At 57.0% G+C, this 24847-nt stretch overlaps 3 protein-coding genes across 5 annotated transcripts; all 3 read right to left on the bottom strand.

The window, feature by feature from the left end:
• Positions 1 to 513: 513 nt before the first annotated feature.
• TGFBR3L (transforming growth factor, beta receptor III-like) lies at positions 514 to 3370 on the bottom strand. The gene is made up of 6 exons (XM_006868997.1): positions 3301 to 3370; positions 2377 to 2552; positions 2018 to 2305; positions 1003 to 1162; positions 747 to 905; positions 514 to 575 (listed from the first exon to the last, which is right to left on the bottom strand). The coding sequence occupies exons 1-6, from the start codon at positions 3368 to 3370 to the stop codon at positions 514 to 516; spliced, it is 915 nt and encodes a 304-aa protein (XP_006869059.1).
• Positions 3371 to 5495: 2125 nt separating this feature from the next.
• MAP2K7 (mitogen-activated protein kinase kinase 7) lies at positions 5496 to 12706 on the bottom strand. 3 transcript variants are annotated; one of them, XM_006868863.1, is made up of 12 exons: positions 12483 to 12664; positions 10549 to 10596; positions 8028 to 8169; positions 7808 to 7874; positions 7584 to 7697; positions 7388 to 7507; positions 7075 to 7182; positions 6820 to 6999; positions 6661 to 6741; positions 6410 to 6552; positions 5873 to 5918; positions 5551 to 5761 (listed from the first exon to the last, which is right to left on the bottom strand). In XM_006868863.1, exons 1-12 carry the CDS (start codon positions 12604 to 12606, stop codon positions 5627 to 5629), a joined length of 1308 nt encoding a protein of 435 aa, XP_006868925.1. In that variant the 5' UTR covers positions 12607 to 12664; the 3' UTR covers positions 5551 to 5626. The 3 variants fall into 3 exon arrangements, with proteins under 3 accessions (XP_006868927.1, XP_006868925.1, XP_006868926.1); XM_006868865.1 differs by lacking the exon at positions 10549 to 10596 and having other exon boundaries at positions 5496 to 5761; positions 12483 to 12670; XM_006868864.1 differs by lacking the exon at positions 10549 to 10596 and having other exon boundaries at positions 5627 to 5761; positions 6410 to 6579; positions 12483 to 12706.
• Positions 12707 to 16758: 4052 nt separating this feature from the next.
• LRRC8E (leucine rich repeat containing 8 family, member E) lies at positions 16759 to 19564 on the bottom strand. Its single transcript, XM_006868862.1, has 2 exons — positions 19427 to 19564; positions 16759 to 19014 (listed from the first exon to the last, which is right to left on the bottom strand). Exons 1-2 carry the CDS (start codon positions 19562 to 19564, stop codon positions 16759 to 16761), a joined length of 2394 nt encoding a protein of 797 aa, XP_006868924.1.
• Positions 19565 to 24847: the final 5283 nt, after the last annotated feature.

The raw sequence follows: 24847 nt of genomic DNA, 5'->3' as shown, positions 1-24847 counted from the left end.
ACAGAGATGTCAGCTTGAGGACCAAGGTGAGCCTGACCCAAGCTATGGTATTTTCAATAACCTCATATGCATGCGGAAACTGCACAGTGACTAAGAAGAATTGATGCTTTTGAGTTATGGTTTGGAGGAGAATATTGAAAGTGCCATGGGCTGCCAAAAGAACCAATAGATCCATTCTGGAAGAAGTGTAGCCAGAGTGCTCCTTGGAGGCCAGGATGGCCAAAGTTCATCTCTCATACTTCGGACATATTGTCAAGAGGGACCAGTCACTGGAGAAGGATACCAAGTTTGGTAAGGTGGAGGGTCAGAGAAAAAGAGGAAGACCCCCACCCCCAAGGAGATGGACTAAAGCGTGGCAACAGTAGTGAAGTTGGCAGGATCCGGCAGTGTTTTGTTCTGCTGTGCATAAGGTCGCTATGAGTCGGTACCGACTCGATGGCACCTAACAACAACTTCCAACTCCTCCCATGTTACACCCCTCCCCCACTCCCCACCACATACAATTTACCTCTTTCACTGGGATCTCTTGGGCTGGGAGCCGCTGGGCACGGGTGGCGGGCCAGGGAGTGGGGGCGCTGGAAAGAAGAGGAAGACGCTGAAGAGTTGGGTTGCGACGCGTTGGGCTGAGGTAAGAGCTCCCCCTGGGGGTTGTTCCAGGCGTCGCGGGGGCAGGTCTATGGACAGGCAGCCCTAGTTATGTGATCGCTGTGGGCCTGGTGGAGGTCCTGGCGGGTAAGGGTCGGTACCTGAGTGTGCACAAACCAGGCCGAGCCCGGCGGCCAACGCTGCGCCCAATACGAAGGCAGCCACCACCAGCGCCACCACCGGCGCGGGCTCCAAGGCAGCGGAGGTCTGTGCGGCTGGCTCGGGGTGCAAGGCCCTGCCCAGGACGCCCTTTGGAGGCCCTGGGAAGAGTAGAACGCTGAGACTGGGCCAAGGACCCAGGCATCCGCTCCACCCTCCTTCTTTAGGTTCCACTGTGGGGCAGGACTACGTGCTCACGTGGGGGCAGCCGCGGCACTGTGACCATGATGGGCTGCGTCAGCGTGTGCAGGTGAGGGCTGTCGGTGCCCAGGCTCTCGCGGCTGCCACTGCCTGCGCATGCCTCATCCCGAGGGAGACACTTGTGGGTGCGGGAGGGAAGAGGGGGGACATTTGGGCCCTGGGAGATCCAAGTGCCCAGCTCTTCACCCCAGCCACGAGTCCTACCACTAAAAGAACCCAGTGCCATGGAGTTTGTTGCGACTCATGAATCCAGCCCCTAAGATATATAACAAACTCCCAGCCCCGGAGGCACGCCAAAGTGCAGCCTCTCAAGGGGAGGAGGTCACACCACTTCTGCTTTCCCAGCGTCTAAGCTTGCTGAGCCCTTGTGTGGCGCTGTAGTTTAATGCGCCAGACTGCAAAGCCGCTTGAACTGCAAGGTTGTTGGTTCAAGTTCACCAGCCGCTCCTTTGAAACCCTATACAGGGTCGCTAACCGACTCGACGGCACTTAATAACAGAAAGCTTGTTGAATGGTGGCAGTGTGGCAGCTAGTGCGCTGGACTGCAAAAGTTGGCTTGAATCTCAAGGTTAGCGGTTCAAGCTCACTAGTGCCTCCTTGGAAACCTTATACAGGGTTGCTATGAGTCGGAACCGACTCAGCACTTAACAAGCTTCTTGCTGAACCAACAGTGACCGCCCCCCCCCCCATGTGCAACTGAGGAAACGCTGCCTCGCTTTGAACCACCCTTACAGCTGTTAGGTTTGAGACTGAGTACTCGGTGGCCTCCTTCCTCTCCCTTAGAAGGACTCCAGAACTTGCCCAGGATTGTATTCAGTGTCCATCTGAACAACCCGTACCAAACCCACGCCCCCTTGGGGGAATCCCTGCAAACAGCACCCAGCTTTTAAGAACCCAATATTCCTTCACACCCAGACCTCAGAGCACCCTTCTCCAGATCCCAAACCCAGAAGGGGTCTTCTCCCAGCTACCAGAGACCCATTCCACCCCTAGGGATCATGTGCTTGCGCACCGACGTTGGTGGCGGTTGTGTCAGAGAGGCAGTCCGGCGGCAGCGGCTTAGCTGGCAGTGGAGGAACTGCACAGAGGCGTTGAAGACCGGGCGCAGGCGGAAACTGAAGCGCACAGGGAGTGCGACACCGAGGGATGGCGGTGACGGCGGGAAGAGAACCGAGGCGTCGGCGGGACAGCCCCCGCGCAGCAATGCCAGCGCAGGGCCAGGGGCCGGGCGTGAGGACGGTGTCACGGAGCAGCGATGCAGGACCAGACCCCAGCGCCGAGAGGGACGGGCTAGGGCCGCCTGAAGGGCAGGGGTGCCATCAGGCCAGGCCGACCCCGCTCCCACCCGCCCCAGGGGTCCAGTGCTGGCACCTGCACGAACACTCGGCTGTCCGCTGGAACCTCGAGCGGCCCTGCGCGACGTGGGAAGGCATCCTCCGCGTCTGACAGTTCTAGATTGAAGAGGGGCCGGCGCAGCCAGGGTCCAGGCGCCACGGGAAATGGGGGTGCTGACGCAGGAGAAGGTGGTACAGAGGAGGGAAGGCGCACTGCCCCTTACACTTGGGCAAGTGCTTGCTTGTGATGGCAGACGCTGTGTTCAGCCGGGTGCCAGTTCGGCTGGGCTCAAAGTGATAGTTACTGGATACCCCCCAGCTGCTGAAACTGAATGCAGAACTATGCACTCGCCCTTTCCCAACCTGGGCTTCTCCACCTTCAAAACGGGTGAGGGGCCTGTGGTCAGAGAAGGGGTTGAGGAACCCCTGGGTGGAGAACCAGACTGGGTGAATCCAGAGGTCTCTCCCCTACTAGCACTTTCTAGAGGTACAGTCAGGCTGGGTTGGAGAGGGGGTGTTGGCCATCCCTTCCTTTTCTAAAGGTGGGTAGTGTTCCCATCCCCAGAACTCTGGGTACAGCAAACCCAGCCAGGCCACCAAGATCAGGGGCTTTACTGCTTGCCCAGGCTCCTTACCCCAAAGGCTGTGGGGCAGGGGTCAGGCTGAGGCTAAGAGAGAAACATGGTGGCAATGAGAGCCCAAGGGCTGTTGCTTCACAGAAGACCTGAGCTGACTCTCAGCACCCTGCCTTGGATCTCAAACATCTCACATCACCACTCACCCCCTCAGAATTGCCCAGACTGCCCCCACCCCTGGTCCCCCCCATATGTGTGGGACAGGTGGGGGAGCCAGGCCAACCTGAGAAGCAGGCACCTAAGTCCCATTCCAGCCATGCACCCAGGTGGGAGGATGGAGGTCAGACTGGGAGCATGGTAGGCTGGTGACCCCAGCTTATACGTACCTGGTGGCCCACCAGGCAGGCTGGTGGTCCAGTGGAGGAGGGCCAGTAGCAGGAGCAGTGTACCCAACATGCTGCACCGTGGTTACCGGTGTGTGTGTGTGTGTGTGTATGGTGAGGCACAGAGGCATCAGCCAGGGGAGGATCCAGGTTTGACTAGTGGGCAGGTGGCAAAGAGCGGGGGTGGCAGACAAAAGGGACATTGGAGCTGGAGCCCAAGGTCTATCAGGGATTATGGGATCTCTCTGGCCCACCTGTGGCTGGGGGATGGTAAAGTCCATGTGTATTTCCAAAGAACCAAACTAACCGCCTTGCCAAACGTAGTGACTCCATGTGTGGAGCTCAACTGTGCTCTGTAAGGTTTTCAAGGCTGCGGCCTTTTGAAGTAGGTCACTAGGCACCTCTGAGTGGATTCAAACTGCCAACTTTTGGTTGGGACTGAATCACGACAAACCACCTTCCAACCACCCGTTTCCCCTCATAGGAATGGCCATTTATCCCCATGACCAAAGGCATCTGGGACCCTTCCCACATCATCAGGCTACCACCACCCCATGTCACACAATACCATTTGGTGGAGGAAAAGGGAGGGGCTTTATTCTCAAGCATCTAAAGGTTTACAAACAAGGGCATTTTGTTTTAAAAAGGGTCAGGGCAATACTGGTGGCCTGAGAAGGGGCAGGGGCTGCTGGGCTCCCCAGGCCCCTACCCGCCTGGTGCACCCTCTACCTGGTCAGGAGGGCCGGCTGGTGACACAGGGGAGGGCGGCAGAGGCAGGATGGTGGGAGCAGAAGGCTCCCCCAGAGCCCCTGCTTAACACTGAAGGGCCATGGGGCAAAGGACACACACAAATATACAGAAACGTTAAATAAAAACCAAACCAGGCAGTTTGGCCTCAGGCCTGGGCTGACCCTGGGCCCACCCAGCTAAGGCCCCCTTGGCTGGGTAACGTGGGGGGGGGGCGCAGGGCCAGGCTTGGAGGCCCCATCCCCTCACAAAGGGGACACGGCAGGGCAGCCCACTCCCAGAAGGTGTCCTTCCCCTGGGGTGGGCAGAGGATGACTGTATTACATCTTAAACATGCGGCTTTGCGTGAATAGAGTAACAATAGGCGATACAGTGACCCGGAAGCCTTCCTGCCTCGGCTCCAGACAGCGACTCCTCACTTTTGGTGTTGGTTGGATGACGGTTGTGGGTTTGTTTCATTATTTAAATTGTCCACTTGATTTGCATGCATTACCAACAAAAATGCCACCCACTCTGTCCAGCCTACTGCGCCCTCCCTCCTACTCTGGGCCCCAAGGTGGGGCTGAGCAGCTGCAGTTAAGCAGAGGGACACTTACGGGCCACCTCCCCCCTTCTCCACCCCGAGGCCTGGCCTCAGCTCCCCCCAGCACTCATTCGTCTGTCCCTGTCACACGTTCTCAAGCCCCCACATCCATGCTGTGTGCCCTACAAGCTGCCTCCCAGGGGCCACCTCCTCACATGCATATGTTCACCTTTCCCAACAACAGCCTGTGTGACTTGGCACTCAGGGTCCCCTCTGCCCTGCCTCGAGGATGTTGATGCACCCCAAGCAGTGGCTGGACCCTAGGGAGGAGGAGCCCCCAGCCCACTGAGCCTGCCAGAACAGGCTGCTACACAAGCAGCTCAGAGTGACTTTGGTAAAGTTTCTGAAGATACCAACGAACCCACGAGCACGAGCTCCCCACCTCCCCTGCCCACCCCCTTCACACCCCACCAAGTACAATAAAATACAAGAAACTCCAAAAAGGACCCCCTGAGATCAAAGAGAGAGAGAGAGAGAGAGAGAGAGAGAGAATGACCCAGTCCTGGCGACAGTCCCAACTCCCAGGCCACCATTCACTGGTGTGGGCGGAGTCCAGGCCCAGAGACCTGGCGGGAGACCAGGAGAGAGCCACACAGGAACTGAGGAACAGAGAGGGAGGTGGTGACATGTGCGCTGGACAGAGGCGAGGGGACAGTGGGGGTGCAGACTTGGCTCTCTCCCGGGTTCTAGGCCGCCCCAGCCCAGAGGTTACAAATGAATAAATAGCAAGAGGGAGCGGGCCCGAGGTCTTCTGTTCACAGTGTCTGTTGGGGGCGCACTTGACCAGCTAGCCCCACGGCTGCAGGGGTTAGGGGTCCATCTGTCCACACTTGCTGGGCAAGGAGTTGGGGGTGGGGTGGCGCCCCCTACTTTTTGTCCTCAGTGGCCTCTAGGTTACCAGGTCGCCCCTGGTTGGGCAGCTGGGTGGCCAGGTGGGGAAGGCGGGCGGGCCTGTGGCCATGCCCCTGGGCCGCTGTGGGGCTGGCCGCCACCACTCGGCTACCTGAAGAAGGGCAGGTGGTGTTGGCTCAGGACTCCACTAGTCCGAGGCGACTCGGTCTTTGCCATGACGTCCTTGAACCAGGACGCCACATCTACCTCCAGCGTCTCGTAGCGCTTGATGAAGCTGTGTTCCTGTGGGCCCAAGGGGTGGGCTCAGTATAGAGGGCTTCCCTTTCAGGCCTGGGAGGATCAGAGAGGCTCATGGGGGGGGGTGGTGAGAGGGAGGTAGGGGGCAGTACTCACAAGTAGCTTATTGTACTTTGGTCTCTTCCTGTGATCTTTAGTAAGGCTGGAGAAAAGGAGGGAGTGGAGAGAGAAGTGAGTGTCCTGGGAGGGGCCTGACCACCTCCACCTTCTGGACAGTCCACCCCAGTCAAAAACCAGGAGTCCTCCAGGTCTACAGGAGGCGCTGCTGGTCTCTTCACAGCCCTGAACCACCGACGTCCGGAAGTCCCCCGCCCTTCCCCCCCCTCAGCAGGTGCGCCAAGGACTGCAGCATAGGCAGGAGCGGGAACTCGCACTCAGAGCTCGTTTGTGCCGAGAGCACGCTGTGAGGCTCCCCACCAGCGCCAGACGAACTACCATGGACACAGACCGCGACTAGCAGCCAAGCCTTTGTCCCTGGCTCCCCTCAGGTTCGATCTCACATCCCACTTCTGGCTCCCTGGGTACCGACTCCAGTCAGCTCACAGATACCACCCCCCCAAGGAACCCTCCACCACTCCTCTCCTGGCCCACCTGGGGGCTCCGGACACCCCCAGGGGCAGGGCTTGTGCTCACCAGTCTTTGACGAAGGACTGAAAGTCCCCGGAGAAGTCCATGTGACCAGGCAGGAGGGGGGGCTCCTCCTGGAGGACTTTGGTAAGGACCTCAAAGTCTGTCTTGCAGTTCTTGTACGGAAACTGTCCTGTGGCCAGCTCCACCTGGAAGAGAAGCGGGTGGAGGTGGAGCTGGAGCCGCGGCCGGCTGCGGGCCCACTCTCCTGCCCTTCAGAAGTTCCCGGACCCACCCGGTGGCAGGTCCCTACTCACCAGCGAGATGCCCAGACTCCACACGTCGGCGCGGATATCATAGTCCGGCTTCGTGGGGTCCGGGGGGTCGATGCGTTCAGGCTGTGGGTGGGAGGGGTCGTTGTACCGGATGCTGTTCCAGGTTTGCATCCGGCCCGCCCGGCACCCGCCCATGCTTACCGCCATGTAGGCGGCGCAGCCTGCACTGCGCGTCTTGGCTTTGGAGTCGACCAGGCGACCGCTAATGCCGAAATCGCAGAGCTTGATCTGGCCCCGCTCATCCAGTAGGATGTTGGAGGGCTTGACATCGCGGTGGATGACGCCATGCTTCTCCTTCAGGTAGAAGAGTGCCTTCACGATCTGTGGGGACAGGGAAGACGCAGTGACGGGCTGCTCCAGGGGGGCCCTGGGCCTTGGCCCCGCCTGGGAGCTCACCGCCACTGTCATCTTGCCCAGGATGCGCTCCGGAATGGGGCCCTGCATCCGCTTCTTTAGCTTCTCGGCACACGTCCCCATCAGCTCCATGGCGATGAAGACATCCGTCTGCGGGGGCAGCACGCACATGGCGCTCTGGGAGGCCCGCCCCACCCCCCTCCAGGTCCCAGGGAGGGGGTGGGGTGGAACAGGTTTGGGCACCCTTAGTGGCTTGGGTGGGGTGGGGTGGGGGAAGGGTTCAAGAAGGGCATGTCCAGCTACTTCCGGGACCCTTGCTTCCGGGGTGGGGCCTGAGGGGCGGGGCCCGGCTCACGTTGGTGATGAAGGTCCCGAAACACTGCACTATGTAGGGACAGTCGTGGCTCTTGAGCACCACGTCCAGGTCCATGAGGATCCGCTTGTTTTCCTCCTTGTTCCCCGAGCGCCGCATTTGCTGGACGGGAAGGCGGGAAGCTTTAGCAGCGGGCCATGGGACTTCCAAGGGGGTGGGGACCGGGGACACGGCTCACCTTGACCGCGATGATGTGCCCTGTCTTCCGGAAGCGCATCTTCCACACCTGGCCGCAGGTGCCGCTGCCCATCTCGCCCAGGTTCTCCAGGTCGTTGATTTCCGCCTGGTAGCGCTGGCCAGGAGAACGAGGGCTGGAGGGGTGTGGGGGCCTCTGCCCAAGCATCTGCCCCCAGCCCCTCCCATTGCCTGTCCGCCCCCACGGTGCCAAGGGTAGGTAGGTACCTGGCCCCCAATGGTCAGGTAGCCAGTCTGCTTCATGATCTCTTGCAGCTTCTGGTCAATCTCAATGCTGGGGAGACAGGGAGTGTGTGCTAAGTGGGGGGGCCCTGTCCAATCTGTGGTTACCCACAGGCCCCCTAACAGACAAGTCTCTGCCAGATTTACCCACCCTCCTCCCTCGGCCGAGACTGTGCCCACACTGACTCCGGCCCCAAGAGCTCACCTCTCCATGCTGCGGGGCGTGAAGAAAGGAGATGGCAGCAGCAGCATGTTGCGGGGCCGGACAGGGGGCGTTGGGTGCTGCGGGGAGCTCTCTGAGGATGGTGAGCGGCTACCCCCATCATTGGCCAGCGGGAGCTGCAGGGCTGAGGGGGTGAGAGCCAGGTGGAGCAGCGTTAGCTGCAAGCTCCGGGATCCAACCTTCCTTCCTGTCCCTGGCTCCCAAATGAAGACCAGCACAGGCCTCTGCTTAGCAGGGCTGACGGTCATCAATGCCTTCTCCCACCCAGAAGAAGCAAGATGGGTGGCACCCAGAGGCTGAGGACACAGCCCCACCTTTGTACTGATGTGGAGTAAGGCCTGGAGGCTGAGAGCTGATTGTGTCCCTAGCCAGGTGGCCTCCCTGGGGAATCCTTTTGGTTCCCACCCCCACCCAGGAAGCTCACCCGGGGCCTCTGTCCACATTCTGGACCAACCAGGAGGCAACACTGCCAAGATTAGCCTTGGGCCGAGGGTGGCACTGAGCCAACTGCGAACAAGAGCCAGGCTGACCACCTGGAGTAGGTGGGCACCAAGCTTGTGCTCTGCTTCTAAGTCCAGGGGCACCTTGCAGCCAGCCTGAGGGCAGGCCCTGCGCCCTGAGTGCAATCAGGTGGCACTGGCCCTCCAGGAGACAGGGACTGGGGGTGAGTGGGCCTGGGTCAGGCAGGGGGCTAGGTCTCTCCAGTAGCCTGCATGCGGACAGCTCGGACATGCTACAGGCAGGCGGGCAGGCAGGCGGGCAGGCAGCAGACACCCCAGGTCAGGCGGCATTAGGGGACAGGAGGCAGACAGACAGAGCCAAGACTCGGGGTCCAGCTGCCCAGAGGAGGCATGGTAGAGACAGCCCTTCCTGGGAGTTAAGCCCCCTGGACAGGACTGGCAACAAGAGCAGGGGAAGGGGGTGAGGTGAGCCCCAGGAATCCTGGGACCCAAAGGTCCTGCCATCTGGGGAAGGGGTCACTGGTTGGAGAGGATGATGGCTAGATGTCCCCTCTAAATTCCCTCCTGCCGAGGCCCACCTTTCTTCCCAGGCTCTGCGAGGCCCTAGACACACGGCCCAATGAGTCAAGATAAATATGCTTGAGGTGCTGGCATCGGGGACCCTGACCTCAGCTGGAGGGAGGGGCCAGAATGGGGCTCTGTCCTGTAGGCCTGGGAGGGGAGGGGCAGACCCTGGTGGGTCAGGCTAGTGCTCACCACATGGCCTCTCCTGCCCCACTCGCCTTTACCCCCACAACCATGGCTGCATTCAGAGCCCCAGCTCAACTACTTGGGGTTCCTGAGGGTCTCTGTGGTGGGGTACTTGGGCCCCTTTTCTGTCTGCACCATCAGATCTTGGGTAAGGACCATACCACCACCCTCTGTCCCCTCTTTGCACAGTCCCCAGGCCCCCTGAGGGTCCCAGAGCACAGGGCAAGAGCTGCTGGGGGACAGATGTTTCCAGCCCCATGGGGACCTGTGGGGCCAGTGAGGATGCCTGAGGGGGAAGGAGCGGAGACACACACAGGCTCTGCAAGCAGAGGCCACAGAGGAAGTGATGGGCGCATGGCAGCTCAGGAAGGTGGAGTGGGAGCAAAGAGGTGAACGGAGAGAGGATGAGAACACAGGAGCAAGAGAGGGTGGGGGACCCACAGTGTGCTCATGCACGCGCACAAACAGGCACACACTGGCATATGGCACGCAGCTCCACCACATGCAGACAGCTCCCTCCAACACACACATCCCAACACGTCCCCAGACTGCCTAACCAAGCCCAGACCCCTCGCCCCGGTGTCTTCCAATACAAACTGTCTTGCACCCACATGCCCATGTCCTTAGCATGGTGGGACAGGGGCCCTCTGGGCCTTCTGGCACTCTCACTGGCAGGCTCCCCTCCCCGCTCCTCGTCTGTCTCCTCTGGAGGCTCAGCACCACTTGGGGAGTGACTGGGTCTATCTTCTCGCTGCTCAGTCCCCAGGGCACAGAACAGAGGAGGTGCTCAGGCTGCAGTTACAGAATCACTGGAGTAACTGGACCATGCACAGCCACAGACAGACACACGCACGCACACACACACACATTTACCCCTATACATGTGCACACACACACACCTGTGCAGACAGGTACCTAGACACACATGGACACATGTGCACACCCATAAATGGATACACTCCTATAAGCACACACAATTCACTCCTGTAAACACACCCACAATCATGTATACGTATGTACACACATGAACACGCGTACACACATGCATGGCCACGCACACCACCCCTGGGAGACTCCTCCACTTGCAGGGTGCCCACTCCTCCAGGAAGTCCAAACCTGAGAGGACAGAGGAAGCGGCCTGCAGGGCCAGGGCATCGCATGTGGAGTGAGAGAGAAGGTGAGGGTGGGCGTGGGCAGGGGGCCGGGCGGGGGCAAGGCATTCTGCGGCCGGCCAGGGCAGCGTTAGGTCAATGGTGCAGAAATCCAAGCGGCGATGATAAAAAGGCAGGTACCTGCTCGTTGGGACGGGGCAGGAGCAGGGCTTAGAGTGACCACAATAACTGGATGGGGAAAAGGAAGAAAAAAAACAACACCACGATAAATCACAACAGAAACACCGATTTGTCCAAAAGAAAAGAAATAAAATTATAATGCGGAGGGGGTGGGGGAGGCGCAAGGCACCAAACTGCAGAGATGGGGAAATCGACAGAGATGGGAGGAAGGGATGGAGCGGACGCAGACACAGATGCCTGGGGGGAGGGGGTTTCCTCTGGGCCTGCCTGCCTCGGGCCTAGCTCTGCTCCTGGGACAGAAGTTGCTGGACCAGCCACCCCCCCTCAAGGCATCCCCTACCCAGCTCTGCCTCATTCACACTGGGAATGGGGAGTTACAATGCAGAGCCCAGCATGGTCCCCTCATGTATTGCCGCAGGTCGTCTTCAACCCCAGCACTCCCACCTCACCCCAAGCCCACCACCGATGCCCGAGAGGGTACTGGGGCGTGTGCCAGGCACAGGGAGTCAGGCTGGGTGAACAGGCCATGAACCTACTACTCGAATGCTGTGAGGGGAAGGGGAGCAGGATAACACACTGAACTGCAAGGTTGGCAGGTCAAACCCACCAGCCACTCCTGGGAAACTTTATAGAAGGTGACTCCACAGCACGTAACAACCTTGCCTTAGCTGTCAGCAGATGATCCCACAGACACCAGAGGGTCATGAGGGATGACAATGTCCCCAAGTCAAGGGGACATAAAAGGACATTTTGCTGGGGTAAACAAACAATAAAAAAAACAACAAAAAGTGATAGGGTGGGAGGGGAACGGGGAAGCTGAATTCCTTCCAGCGGAGAGGATTTGGGGGGATATTTTATGGGATATAAGGAGAGAACATTAAATGTGGATCTCAGGGCAGGTGTGCATGCAGGGAGGGCCCCCCTGCTGTGAACACCTGGTGACAAGATGCTAGGATGGCGGACGCTGTAACAGCAGGATCAGAAAAGAGTGTAGTATGTGATGCGGTGGCCCTAATGTGGGATGGGGGGGACAAAGGGAACAGCCTGAGGACTAGAGGGCTGAGAAGACAAAGTCACCAGATGGTCAAGACCCAAGGCCATCAAGTCCACTCTGTAGGAGAGAGAATTGCTCCACAGGCGTTCCGAGGCTATAAATCATTACCAAATCAGTCAGCCTCATCATTCTCCCGTGGAGTGGCTGGTGGGGTCCAACTTTCGGTTAACACCACTAGGGCGCCTTACGGTCAAGACGACAGCAGTAAAACTGGTCAGGTGGGGTACCAGGGGGCCTGGAGAAGATTACAGGAACTCTGGGCTGGGGGTATGTGGTTAAGATGTGTTTGGGAGGGTTCTCTGCTGAGCTCAGATGACAAGATCCTCCCTCCGCCCCGGCTGGGGAGAGAGAACCACTAGATATAGTCATAGGGGAGAATGGAGACGGAAGGATTACGTCTCGTCAAGTGACCTCAGATGTCCCCCAGCCAGGTGTGTGTGTAAGTGGAGCTCAAATGACAAGGTCCCAGGCAGGGAGAGGAGATTGCCTGAACAGAGTTACTGAAACAGCTGGAGGGCAAGTGTGTCACGGTCCCGTGCAGTAGAGGGTGCCCAGCTTAATGAACAACGTGACAGAGGCTCTCAGGATCTCAGATGGGCGGGTCATCAGGTGAGGCGGCCTCGCCTGGGACTGGCTATCTAGGCTTCCAGGCCTGGGGAGGGTCATCCGATAGCGGAGGGGCAGCCCTGGGTCGGAGTCCTCGCCGGCCCCATCCATGCCCCCCGGGTCACCGTGACCCTCTCCCAAAAGAGCCTACGGCGGGGGACGGAGAAGAGGCGGAGCGCGAGCTCCCCGGAAGCAGGGGCGTGTCCTGAAGGCGGGGCGGGGCCTCCCGTTGCGCGCGCCCCGCTCGCCCCCTCCCCCACGCAGCCGTGCTTACTGGGCCTGGGCCGCTGGGGGCTGATATCCAGGTTGAGGTCGATCCTCCGCCGGGCCTCGCGGTTCTCCTGCTTCAGCTTTGCTTCCAGGCGGGAAAGCTTCTGTTCTAAGGAGGACGCCGCCATCTTCCCCGCCGCCGCCGCCGCACACCGCCCGGCCGCCCGTCAAGTCCGGCAGACAAACACCGCACTGCGCCTGCGTTCAGATGACCCCACCGAGCCGCCGTCTTGCCCCGCACAGCGCATGTCCGCGATGTGCACCCGCCCCTTTTGCGTGCGAGCATCCGCGCGTGCGTACTTCGTCTCAGCCGGACCTATGACACAACGTAGAGCCCGCGGTTGGTGACGTGCACACCTCCACTGTGATGCGCAGGCGCGAGTTCCCGAGCGCTCCGGTGGCAAGGGAGGCTGTGCCGGAACCCTTAGCGATCGGTGGGCGGGGAAAGCGGCGCGCATGCGTACACACACGGGGGGGTGGTAGTGGGAGATGCGGTCACGCGCGTGGCTTCCCATGCGTGTGTGCATTACGGTGTCCCTGTCTGGCCACAGTCGCCCCCGATCATCACAGCTGTGACTTTTTCATCCTCGCTCTGCCCAGCTCGGCCTTTGAATTGCCTTCCTCGGCTGGATAGTGGATCCCTGTCATACTTAATTGCTGCCTAACCCCGGTCTCACTGCGCAGTGCCTCCTCCTAACCATAATTAGGCATCTGTGGGAGCCCTTTCCACCTCAGCCTGCCCTAACAAGTTCGGGGTTGGCTGAGGACAGGCTGAAGGAGACGGGTAGGGCTCGGACCACTGTTGTTAAGTGCGGGCCCGTACTTCTGAAGCCTAAGCAGCTACTTCAGCTTGCCCAGGTGCTCAGAGCACAGTGGGGATTCAGTGGTAGAATTCCATTCCCAGCGAATGCACCTCATGAAATCACCTGTCCATTCGTGGAAGCCATAGAGCTTCCAGACTAAGACAAACTAGACTAAGAAACCTGGTTGTTGTTGTTATGTGCCGTCGAGTCGGTTTCAACCCAGAGCGACCCTGAATAGGGTTTCCAAGGCTGTAAAACTTTACGGGAGCAGATCGCCTCATCTTTCTCCCGCGGAGCAGCTGGCAATTTCCAACTGCTGACCTTGTGGTTCGCAGCCCGATTAGTAACCATTACGCTATCAGAGCTCAATTAGCTTATGAAAACTGTGGATCACAACCTCCAATCCTGGGGACGGTGAGGGACCAGGTAGCCCTTCATTGTGTTGTACCTAGGGGTGTCATGAGTTGAGGCCCAATTTGACAGCAGATAACAAGGGTGCCAGGAAAATGTCCTCACCTGGAACCAACTCTATGTCCTCAGAGAGCAAATTATCTTTGCTCTTAGGTGCCAGGAGGAGGCTTACAACTTGAACACCTAGCAGGTGGCCAAGTCCACCTGAGAGCACAGTCAGGTGGGCCAAGTGCTCTGCCCACACCTAATCCAGCCTGGATCCTCATCTAGTGGATTTATGGATGGAGAAGACACAAAAGTGTGGAGTCAGGAGAATAAATGGGCAGTAGAGAAAAAGGAATTCTCCAGAAAAAAAAATCTAGACAGAAGATACCACCTAACGTCGGTCTTCTCATTACTCCTCCGAGCCCCTTCCTGTTCCTCTGCACCCACCCACCCAGAGACTCACACCCTTGATGCTGGTGCATGACAATCGCCTCTGGTGGTGGAATTGGTCTACAGAATTAGAAGACATACTCGAGGACATGAGTGAACAGAAAAGATCAGCATTAGAATTCTCATCAGTTGAATTCTTTATTAAACACTCGCTGATGTAACCTAAAGCTTAGAAGTTCAAACCCACTCAGTGGCACCACAGAATAAAGACCTGGCCATCTACTTTTGTATGTTGTTATTTGGTGCCTGTTCAGTCAGTTCGTATCATAGTGACCCTCTGTATAACAGAACAAAACACTACCTGGACCTGTGCCAGCCATACAGTTGTTACTGTTAGTGCCCATAGTTGCAACCGTTGTCTGAATCCATTTTATTGAGGGTCTTTCGGATTTTCACTAAGCAGGAGGTCTTCCAGGCATTGATCCCTTCTGATATGTCCAAAGTAGGTAAGAAAACTCTCACCAGCCTTGCTTTTAAGGAGCATTCTGGTCAAACTTCTTCCAAGACAGATTTGTTTATTCTTCTGGCAGTCCATGGTATAGTGAACATTCTTTCCCAACACCGTCATTGTCATGCATCAATTCTTTGGTTTGCCTTGTTCACTGTGCAGCTTTCACATGCATATGAGGCTTGGGTCAGGTGCACCTTAGTCCTCAAAGTGACACCTTTGCTTTTTAAAACTTTAAAGATTTGCCCAGTACAGTCCATTTAATTTCTTGACTCTTGCTTCCATGAGTTAATTGTGGATTCAAGTATAAGGAAATCCTTGACTTGCCTTCCCCCATTCTGATCCTGTATGCTTCTTCCTATAGTCCAGCTTCTTAGATTATTTGCTCAGTGTACAGACTGACTAAGCACAGTGAAAGGATACATGCCTGACACACCTCTCCGGATTCAAAATCATGCAGCATCCACTTGATCTGTTCCAAGACTGGCTCTTAGTCTACGAACTGGTTCCACATGAGTACCATTAAGTGTTCTGGGATTCCCATTCTTGGCAACATTGTCTCGAAGTTGTTCTGAGCTATATGGTCAAATGATTACAGCCAAGAAAACTCCGTGGAGCATTTCTACTCTATAACACACATGGGTCGCCATGATAGTGCAGAAGTCGATTTGATGACATGGGGTTTTGATTCTGATCTGAAAAATCCCTGGGTGGTGCAGAGTTAACATGCTTATTTGCTAACTAAAAGGTAAGACGTTTGAGTCCACCTAGAGGTGTCTCAGAAGAAAAGGCTGGCAATCTCCTTCTAAAAATCCAACGAAGCGCAGCTCCACTCTGATACACATGGGGTCACCATGAGCTGGAATGGACTTGATGACACCTGGTTACCGAGTCCTCAGAAAATGTAGCCTTTACGGCAGGTGTCCTTAACCTGGGGTCCCCTAAGCCCAAAAAACCTTCTGGGAGATATGTTACCTGCCTGAGACTGTTCCTGAAATTTTGTGCGTACATGAACATTTTTACGAGGAAGGAGGTGTCTAGCTTACCTCAGATTCCCAAAGGACCTAAGACCTAAAAAGAGTTCCAAATCCCTGTTCTAGACATTCAGGTTTTTACCCTTCAGGCAAGTATTTCCCAACAGAGTTAGGACCACCGGCATAGCAATTACCTGGGATGCTTGTTAACCAGCAGCTTCCTGGCCCTGACTCAGACCCTCTGAGTCAATCTATCGGGGTGGGGCCTGGGTTGTGCCGCTTTGCACACCTCCCCAGTTGCCCACGATTCTGTGTACATAGGTCCATCAGAGTAGATAACTGATACATAATAAGAGTATCACAAACAGTCACACGCTCAACTGCTAGTCAAAATGATGGTGACTGGAACTCACTCAGTAGTACTGTGGAACAAAGGTCTGGCAATCTGCTTCAGTGACTTTGTTGTTGTTAGGTGCGATTGAGTCCGTTCCAACCTATAGGGACCCCGAACAGGGTTTCCGAGGCTGTAAATCTTTACGGGAGCAGAAAGCTTCATTTTTCTCCTGCAGAGCAGCTGGTAGTTTTGAACTGCTGACCTTGCGGTTCTCAGCCCGATTCATAACCACTACGCTACCAAGAGCTCCTTACAGGGAAGAAAACCCTGTGAAGAACAGATCTGCTTTGTAACACTTGGAGTCGCTGTGAGCTGAAACCAGCTCACTGGCAACGGATTTGGATTTTTTTGGTTTGGCATCAAAGTTGGGAGCTGGTCCCTTTTCTCTGTGTCCCCTCCTTGGGAGAGAACCCCAGATATACACTGGTTTGTTGTTGAAGAGAGAGGGTTGGAAATCCCATTGGAATGTTCTCCCTCCTGCAAAGAGGCACTCATTGAGCTGGGATATTATTTTGGGGAGTGGGAGGCGGTGAGAGTAGCAGTTTTGGCCCAGGGTGGGGCAAGGACTTAGGTGAGGTTTAGGTCTGGGAATTCCAAGACTAGGTTAATCTCCTCTGGTTAATCCTCAACTTCCTGTCTATCTCCAGACAAACCAGTCACAGGAGTTTGCCAGAGATCCATAAAGCTGACATGCCAGTACCTCCTTTCTTGGCCTGGCCCTACATGGCTACCTCCCTTGAAGACAATGGCAGGGATTTTGGAGCGCCAGCGCCCCCCCCCCCCCCCTCACCCTGCCCCACCCTGGCGTCAGGCCCTCACTCCTCCTCCATCTTGTCCCGCACTTCGGCCGGGAGACCCTCATACAGTGTGTCCTCTACCTGGAGCCCAGTCTTCTTGAGGCCCCCACAGTTGCCCAGTTCCTCCGGCAGCCCCTCCAGCCGGTTGCCTTTGAGCTCCAGGCGGCTGAGGGCCCTGAGGGCCCCCACATGGGACGAGAGCTGCCTCAAGTGGTTATAGTCCAAGAGCAGCGTCTTCAGCTTGCGGCAGGAGAACAGCTCGTCGGGCAGGGTCTCCAGGGCATTGTAGGAGAGAGCCAGGTGCTGCAGGTTCTGAAGGAGGCCCAGCTCAGACGGCAGGGTGTGCAGTCCATTGTGGGAGACGTCCAGCAGACGGAGGCTGGTGCACATGCCCAGCTGGGTGGGCAGGGTCTCCAGCTTGTTGTGGCTGAGGAAGAGCTGCTCTAGGCCCCGGAGCTTTCGCACGTGCTCAGGGACATAGGCAATCTGGTTGTGCCACAGCCTGAGTACCACCAGCTTGCGGCAGTGCTGCAAGCTGAGAATCTCCTCGATGGAACGCAGGTGATTGTCCCTGAGGTCCAGTTCCTGCAGTGCCCCCAGGCTGAAGACAGCGTGTGGAATGCGCTCCAGGCCACAGGCCACCAGCTCTAGCTCTCTAAGCACCACCAGCTTCTTGAGGCTGTTGAGGGCCAGCAGCCGGGCGCCGTCATTGTGTAGGCTGAGCCTCTGCAGGTGCCCGGCCACATCAGTCACGCTGGCCGGCACCTTCCCAGCATTGCTCCGCAGGGACAGTACCTTGAGCTGCTTCAGCTCTCGCAGGCTCTCCAGGGTGGCCGTCCGGGCCAGCTCAGGTGGGAAGAGCCCCTCTAGGTGCAGCTCCTCTAGGCCTCGCAGACTGAACACCCAGAGCGGTACCTCCCGCAGCTCCTCAAACTTGACGCGCATCACCTTGAGCCGATCCCGAAGGAAGACCTGAGAAGAGAAGGGCATCCTGGCCGGTGAGTGCAGCAAGCTGAGCTCCTGCAAGTGCACCAGCTGGGAAAGGCCGGGTGGGAAGGTGACGTCACAGATGGCCTCCAGTCGGAGCGCCTCCACCTCGCTGAGTTCGAAGACGGTGTCCGGAAGCCCCGGCAGCATACACAGGCCCAGCTCGAGGCAGCCGCGGGCGTTCCGCTGCAGTTTCTGCCGCAGTTTCTCAGGCGTCCATTCATGGTTGAGGTTGAGCTGCTTGAGCCGGCTCTCGCTGACCTCGGACAGGAAGACAGCGAAGCGCTTGGAGTAGAGTGAATCGTACTGGTCAATGAGGTGCAGCATGAAAGCGAAGTCGTTCTTGACGTCGGGGATGTCCACCATGCCAGTCTCCTCCCGCACCGACCGGAAGGAGTATTCCTTGAGAGGCCGGTGGAAGAGCCAGTAAAGTGTGTAGAGGCAGGTGAGGCCGTAGACGCACATGAAGGAGATGTAACAGAAGGCGAGCTTGGAGAAGAGGTGCGCCTTGGTATGGTTGCAGCAGAAGCTAGCATAGCCCGTGACCTCTGAGGTCTCCACCCTACAGGCTACCAGGAAGCTGATCTTCTCCACGTAGATGAGGTTGTAGACCAGGATGGCGACGAACTTGCACACTTTGAGCACCGTCTGCCGGATGTACATACCATATAGGATGTCGCCTTCTTCCACATGTACCCGGAACTTCTTAACCTTCTCAAACAGGGCCTTGGCCTGCTCGCCCTCTTTCTTGTCCAGAAGAGTGACGGCCGGTGGCTCTGTCACCACCTTCTCAGGCTCTGCCAGCACCTTTTCTTTCTCGCCCTCACATGCTTTCCCGGTCCCTGTCCCTGCGGCCGCTGCTACGGCCACCACCTGACCAGGAGCGAGGCCCTTTTGGTTCTCCCTGGAGACCTCGGACAGGGCCCGCGTGGTCCAGGGCGAGTCGAAGCACTTGCCCAGGATGGAGATGAAGTGTTCGATCTTGGAACTGGTGCCGGGGAACTTGAACCAGAAGCTGGTGCAGACCATGAAGATGAGGGTGTGGATGACCACCAGGTAGGGGAAGTATTTGGCGTACCAGTGCAGGGCAGTCTCATAGCACAGCTGGTTGATGAAGCTATACTGCTGTAAGTCCAGGTTGTTTTTCAGGCCGTTCAGCTGCCGCAGGTCACCCATCTGCTCAGACACCCCCCTGGGCAGCAGCTGCCGGCAGGGGGCGTCCGACGACGACGACGAGTTCTCTCGGGGTTCGTGACTGGGCAGACAGATGATCTTGTCCTGTGTCACCTGGGGACGAGCGAGAGAGGTGAGGCGGAGAGGCTGGCCAGGCAGGTTGGAGGGGAGGGGGGCATCCCTACTGCCCCAGCTGGCTGGAACCTTGAAAGAGTGGCTCTGAGTATTGGTCGCTTCTGAAAAATGGAGATTTAACTGTAGCCCTTTCTAAATCCCAGGGATAAAACCGAGTAATTGCACAGTACACGGAAGGCATGCCCTATCAATGCCGAGGACGTTGGTGACGCCCCCAGCTCGGGTCGGGAAGCTAAGGGTTTCAACTTCCTGGACCTAGAAGCCCCTCACACTCTGGTCCCGTCCCCTTAGGCTCCGCCCTTCCAGGCTTTGGCCTTGCCCCTTTCCCTCTGCAGACTCCGGGTCCCACACACATTCAGGCCCCGCCCCTAGGCGCTGCCCCGCCCCTCACCTGAAGGGTGCAGCCGAAGACCCCGATCATGAGCATCGCTATGGTGAGGTACTCCGCGAGCACGTCCCACCAGGGTTTGAGCACCTTGAAGGCGGGCTGCTGCTCCGTGAACTGCTTGAATTCGGCCACTGGGATCATCTTGCCTATGGGAGAGGAGGTGGTCACACAGAGACTGGAAGGAAGGGGTCCCTGGCAGTGAGCTCCCAATATGCCCCGGTCCTGCTTAAACCTCGCGGTATCCCTTTCCCCTCACTTCCTCCCTGAGCCTCGCAGCTCCTGCATCCCCCACCTGTGGACTCGCTGGCCTTCTCTGCGCTCAGGGGGCAGGGTTGCTGGGTCACTGTCTCCCAGCTTTCCCGTGGGGCCCTCTCGTGTAACCGCAAGGCCAACCTCCGGAGTCCCCAAACTCCAGTCTTGCCCCCTTTCCCAACTGCCAGCCACAGCTCTCACCACCACGGGACCTAGGAGCTTCCCAGAGGCCTGAGACTTCCGGGGTGTGGGCCTGGGACCAGCCAGGGGTGGGCCCCCCTTCAGGGGCACTCCGATCTGGGCACCACCTCCAACCTCCAACCGGAAAAGCCGGCTGGAGCCAGGCTCTGGTTACGGGCCCCAGAGGCAGGGAGTGGCCACACTGAAGGCTGGTCAGCCTGGGGGGGGGGGCGCGGCTAGAGTGGAGGGGGGCAGGACACCTGTGGTTTCTAGAGGGGTAAGAGGGGAGTCAGGTATGAAACAGAGATCCCGGTGCTCAGAGGACGGGGCAGGGCAGAAGATCCCAAAAATGGAAGGAAGCTAGGGAAACACTGATGCCTCCCAGCTCCTAGCAAACTGGCCCATTCTGTCTGTCCTACCTGGGTCTCACGTTAGAAAGGACCCTTAGTAGCAGCAGGGGGACCTTCCCTCCTCCTTTTCCAAGGCAGCAGGCTCCCCCTCTCCCCTGAGTGGGCTCCTGGACCACTACCCTCCCAGCATCTTTCATTTCCCCACCTCATAGGTTCCCTGTCCTCATCCCCCCCATCCTATCACTGGGCAAAGGCTGGGGCAAGGGATGGAGGAAGTAGCCGATTTTCTGAGGCCTTCTAGCCACACCCCTCCCAGGAAGGTGTTGGCCAGTTTCCCCTTTATCCTCACAGGTCTTGGGATGGTTCCTGGTAGGAGCCTTTAATCTAGCTCCAAAGAGGCTTCCACCCAGATGCAGGGACCAGTACACAAGAGGGTGGTGCATGCCTGCCCACACATGGACACCATGCATACTGTCTGGCTTCATGGTCCCCCTGACTCATGCAGAATCAGACACGTGCAAAGGCCTGCAGAGCTCAGGGTCCCCTACAGAGCAGTGCCTCACAGGGCACGCCCCACATGCTGAGGTACACACCCGTCCCAGGCCAGGGCACCAGTATACCGCAGCAGACAGCCTGTCACCAGGTAATGGACGGAAAGAAGGGGGGGAGGAGATGGGCACTGCAAAGGGAACACCAGGGGCATTTGGAGTGTGCACAGGCAAGTGTGTGGGTACAAAGTCTCAAGACAGATCTTGAGGAGATCTGAGGCAATCCAGCTCTCAGCTTGGAAGGACCCATCTCACCACACTGCAAGCTCTGTGCCCACAGTCCTGGACCCAAACGTAGGCACAAAAGCAGAGATGTGCATGGTCCCAAGCCAACTGAACAGAGTGTAGACATACACACAGTCCGGAACTGTCACTGGGGTTATCATTATCTGTCTCCTGGCTCAAACTTCATTGTTGTGACCCTGCCATTAAGTCTCCGCAGACACATGGCTGTCCGTCCCCCCTCCCCCTTGTCTGACCAGGACTGGTAGGAGGCTCCACAGAGAAGGGCTTGGCTGGGCAATGGACCCAAAGAACAGTGGGGGACCGTCACCAACACCCAAAGTCAAACCAAACCAAACCTGTTCCTCTGGAATCAGTTCAGACTCATGGAGACCCCCACGTGTGACAGAGTAGACCCACTGCATAGGGTTTTCTTGGCTGTCAGCCTTACAGAAGCTGATCCTGAGACGTCTTCCATGCTGTGCAGTTGCTGTATGAGTTCCACCTCTAACTTTTAGATTATTAGCAGCTGACTGAAATCTACTTCAACACACTGCTTTTAAATGCCACCTTTTATTCCAGTGCTGTGCGGCATGTGTGTGTGTGTATAGTGGGGTTTGTCAGGTACTTCCCTTTCCTAACTTAAGTGCCGTTGAGTCAGTGACCCTGTATAGTTTCCAAGGAGTGAGTGGTGAGTTTGAACCGCCAACCTTCTGATTCAAAAGACTTTGCAGTCCAGCGCATTAACCCACAGTGCCACACCAGGACTCCAACCTAACTTGGGGGAAAGAAATGACTGGCCCAGGAAATCAAGCCTGTTCTGTCCAGGCCTGCATCCTGTCTGTCTGTCTGTCTGTTCAATTCCAGGGGAGACACTCCAGGAGACTGGACATCTTTGGAGAGGGAGACTCAGAGTGTCAGTTGGGCAGAAGAGTGATGAGGGTAACCATCTATCTAGGCACAGGTGTGTGCCCCAGTACCCTGCTTTTCCTCTCTCAAGCCTTCCTCATGCCCTGGTGTGTCCCCAATGAGATGGTGGGTGGGTGACTTCCTGCTGGTAGTTGTGACGGGACCCCTTGATCCAGCCCTCCCAATCCTCACCCAACCCAGCTTTCAGGGGCCAGAAAGAAACTGCTGTCAGCTAGAGAGGGGGGACCTTGGAAGTGCACAAGGGGAAACTGAGGTACAGCTGAAGGATGGAGGGGTCTCCATTAGCCCCAGAGCTGGGCGCTCCCAGTCTAGGACTTTCCTGCCAGATCTGGGGAGTCTGGATAGTGAAGGATTCAGAAGGCAGACTGGTGAGGGCCCCAGCTGGAAGGGAACGAGCTGTCACTGGTTTTGAAACCATTAAAGAGAAAGTGGAGCGTGGTTCGGACCACTACGGCGCGGACTCCAGCTTGGACCCCTAAAGAGGCGCCCCTTGGGCTGGTCAAAGCCAAGCCTCTGTCCCCCTCCCCACCCAGGTCCTCATGTGTCTGGTAGGATCCGACCCAGTGTCAGCCACCAACCGCACCTGGGATAGTTTTGCCCCTTGGTCGGACCCGGGCTGCCAGCCCCGACCCCCGCCAGCCACTCCATCTCCAGGGGCAGGGAGCCACCCACTCACCACTCCGCGATGAACGCTGGGCCCAACTCCTGGATCCCTGGGAGCGGCGTGGCTGAACTCCGGCAAAGTTCCCCGGCTAACTAGGGTGAGTCAGGACCCGCTGGCGGAATAGGCGTCCCCTGCCGCCCCGCCCTGCCCCGCCCCCGGCCCCGTCCCGGGCCCGCTAGACCCGCCTCCCTCAAGGAGCTCTCAGATGGACCCCTACTCCAGGCGCCGTGTGGTGGGGGGTACGGGGGAGGAGATGGAGCGTTTTGTCCTCAGCTTCACATCCTACCGGAGGTGTGCTGGGGCTGGGGCCGGGGCCGGGGAGCTGGGACCTCAGAACTTGGAGCTCAGGGAACTGAGGGTGGGGTTACTGGGCTCCCCAAAGCATCCTGTGCCCCTCTGGACTCTAGGCTGTGCTAATCCTGTCTCCTCCTTCTGCAAAGTCACCTGGCTTACAGTGCAGGGTCAACTAAGGACCCAAGAACATAGAACAACCCGGATCAGGAGACCCTCTCTCTCCGGGGAGATGGGGGCGGGAGTGTGGGGGGGGGGCGCGAGGAGGGTGCTTCTCCCTTTCATGCTGACCTGGGGAAGCAGCTAGAGTTCAGGCCTATCCTCAAAGGGAGGGGACAACGACCACAGAAGGGTTCTGGGACCTGTGGATGGCTTCCAGTTTGGGAGGTCAGGTTTCTTATCAAGGAAAGCTCTGCTCCTTCCCCACCTATAGTCCTGAACTGGGTCTTGATTACCTGCCACAGAGCCTACTTGGACTCATGTTGGACCCTTTGTGTTTCATTAAGACTTCCAATGGCTGAGTTTTCCGAAGTAGATCACTTCCTAGCTGCCTCTGGATAGATTTAAAATGTGCAAATCCACTTCAGCCTGGAGGTGTCTATGGTTGAACCTTGATCTGTTCTCAGTGGGGCTGGGACTAGGGTAAGAAGAGGGAAAAGACAGAGCTTTCACCAACTCAAGACAGCCTGAGACCAGAACCATGCAACAGAACCCCTAGAATGGATGGGGTGCCCCTTGGCAGCCCTAAAGAAACTAGGCTGGTTTTTCATAGTCTATTCCACAGTGCCATCATAAACATATAAAAGTTGAATGATGAAAAAGAAAGAAGAATTGTTGCACTAGAAACAGAAAGATCAATCTGAGAAGAAATGGAACCAAAATGTTCCTTAAAAGCAAGAGTGGCAAAACTCAACTTGCTTACTGGGCATGTCATCTCTAGACAAGGGTCTCGTGATTGGTGAAGTAGTTGTTGTTAAGTGCCATTGAGTCGGTCCTAACCCATAGTGACCCTGTATAGGGTTTCTGAGGAGCAGCTGGTGAGTTTGAACCGCCGACCTTGTGTTTCAAACCGACCTTTCAGTGGTCCAGTGCTGATCCTACAGTAGCACATGAGGAAATGATGTGAGAACAGGAAGCTTTTCGTTCTGTTATGCATAAGGTTATTTGAATAACTGTGGGCCTGGCCCTGAAGCTACCATGGTGAACAAGATGGTGGTGGTTATGTACTGTGGAGTCTGTCCCAACTCATAGTGACCCTATATTGGGTTTCTGAAGCTGTAAATCTTTACACGAGCAGAAAGCCTCATTTTTCTCCTGTGGAACAGTTGATAGTTTTGAACTGCTGACCTTGAGGTTAGCAGCCCAGCCACTGTTTTTTGGGGGGACCCTAGGTAAGGAGCTCTGGTAGCCTAGTGGTTAAGAATTGGGCTGCTAACCTCAAAGTCAGCCCTTGGAATCTCCCAGTTGTTGGGCTAAAGAAAGATGGGGTTTTGTCCTCCCATAAAGATTTAAAGCCCTAAAAAATAAAATAAAAATTTAAAGCCTCGCAAACCCTGTGAAAGGTCGTTATGATTCAAACCCGACTCCACCGCACATAACCAACTATCAGGAAAATTTCTAGTAGGGGACTGCTTCTACTGGGTAAGAGAAAGAGAGCCAGGGCCATGGGTGAGTAGTGCGCATGCGCAGAACAAAAGCCTTGTTGTTAAGTGCCATCGAGTCAGGATCCGACTCATAGCGACCCTGTACAAGGTTTCCAAGGAGCAGCTGGTGAGTTAGAACTGCCGGCCTTGCTGTTCAAATGGCTTTGCAGTCTGGCTCATTAATCTATAGCACCTGGTCAGAGACTAACTTGTCCAATGCTGAGAGAAACCACCCTCTGCCCTACTGAATTCACTTCACAGCACCATGACCAGTGGTCACTCCACCCAACCGTGAGGATGGCCTCAGGCCCTGAAGCCTGATGCTGTAGAGGAGTGAGCCTTGT

The sequence above is a fragment of the Chrysochloris asiatica genome, unplaced genomic scaffold (assembly GCF_000296735.1).
Source record: "Chrysochloris asiatica unplaced genomic scaffold, ChrAsi1.0 scaffold00125, whole genome shotgun sequence".
Taxonomy (NCBI): Eukaryota; Metazoa; Chordata; class Mammalia; order Afrosoricida; family Chrysochloridae; genus Chrysochloris; species Chrysochloris asiatica.
Note: the sequence above shows the minus strand (reverse complement) of the source record. Positions and strands in the feature narration are given on the sequence as shown.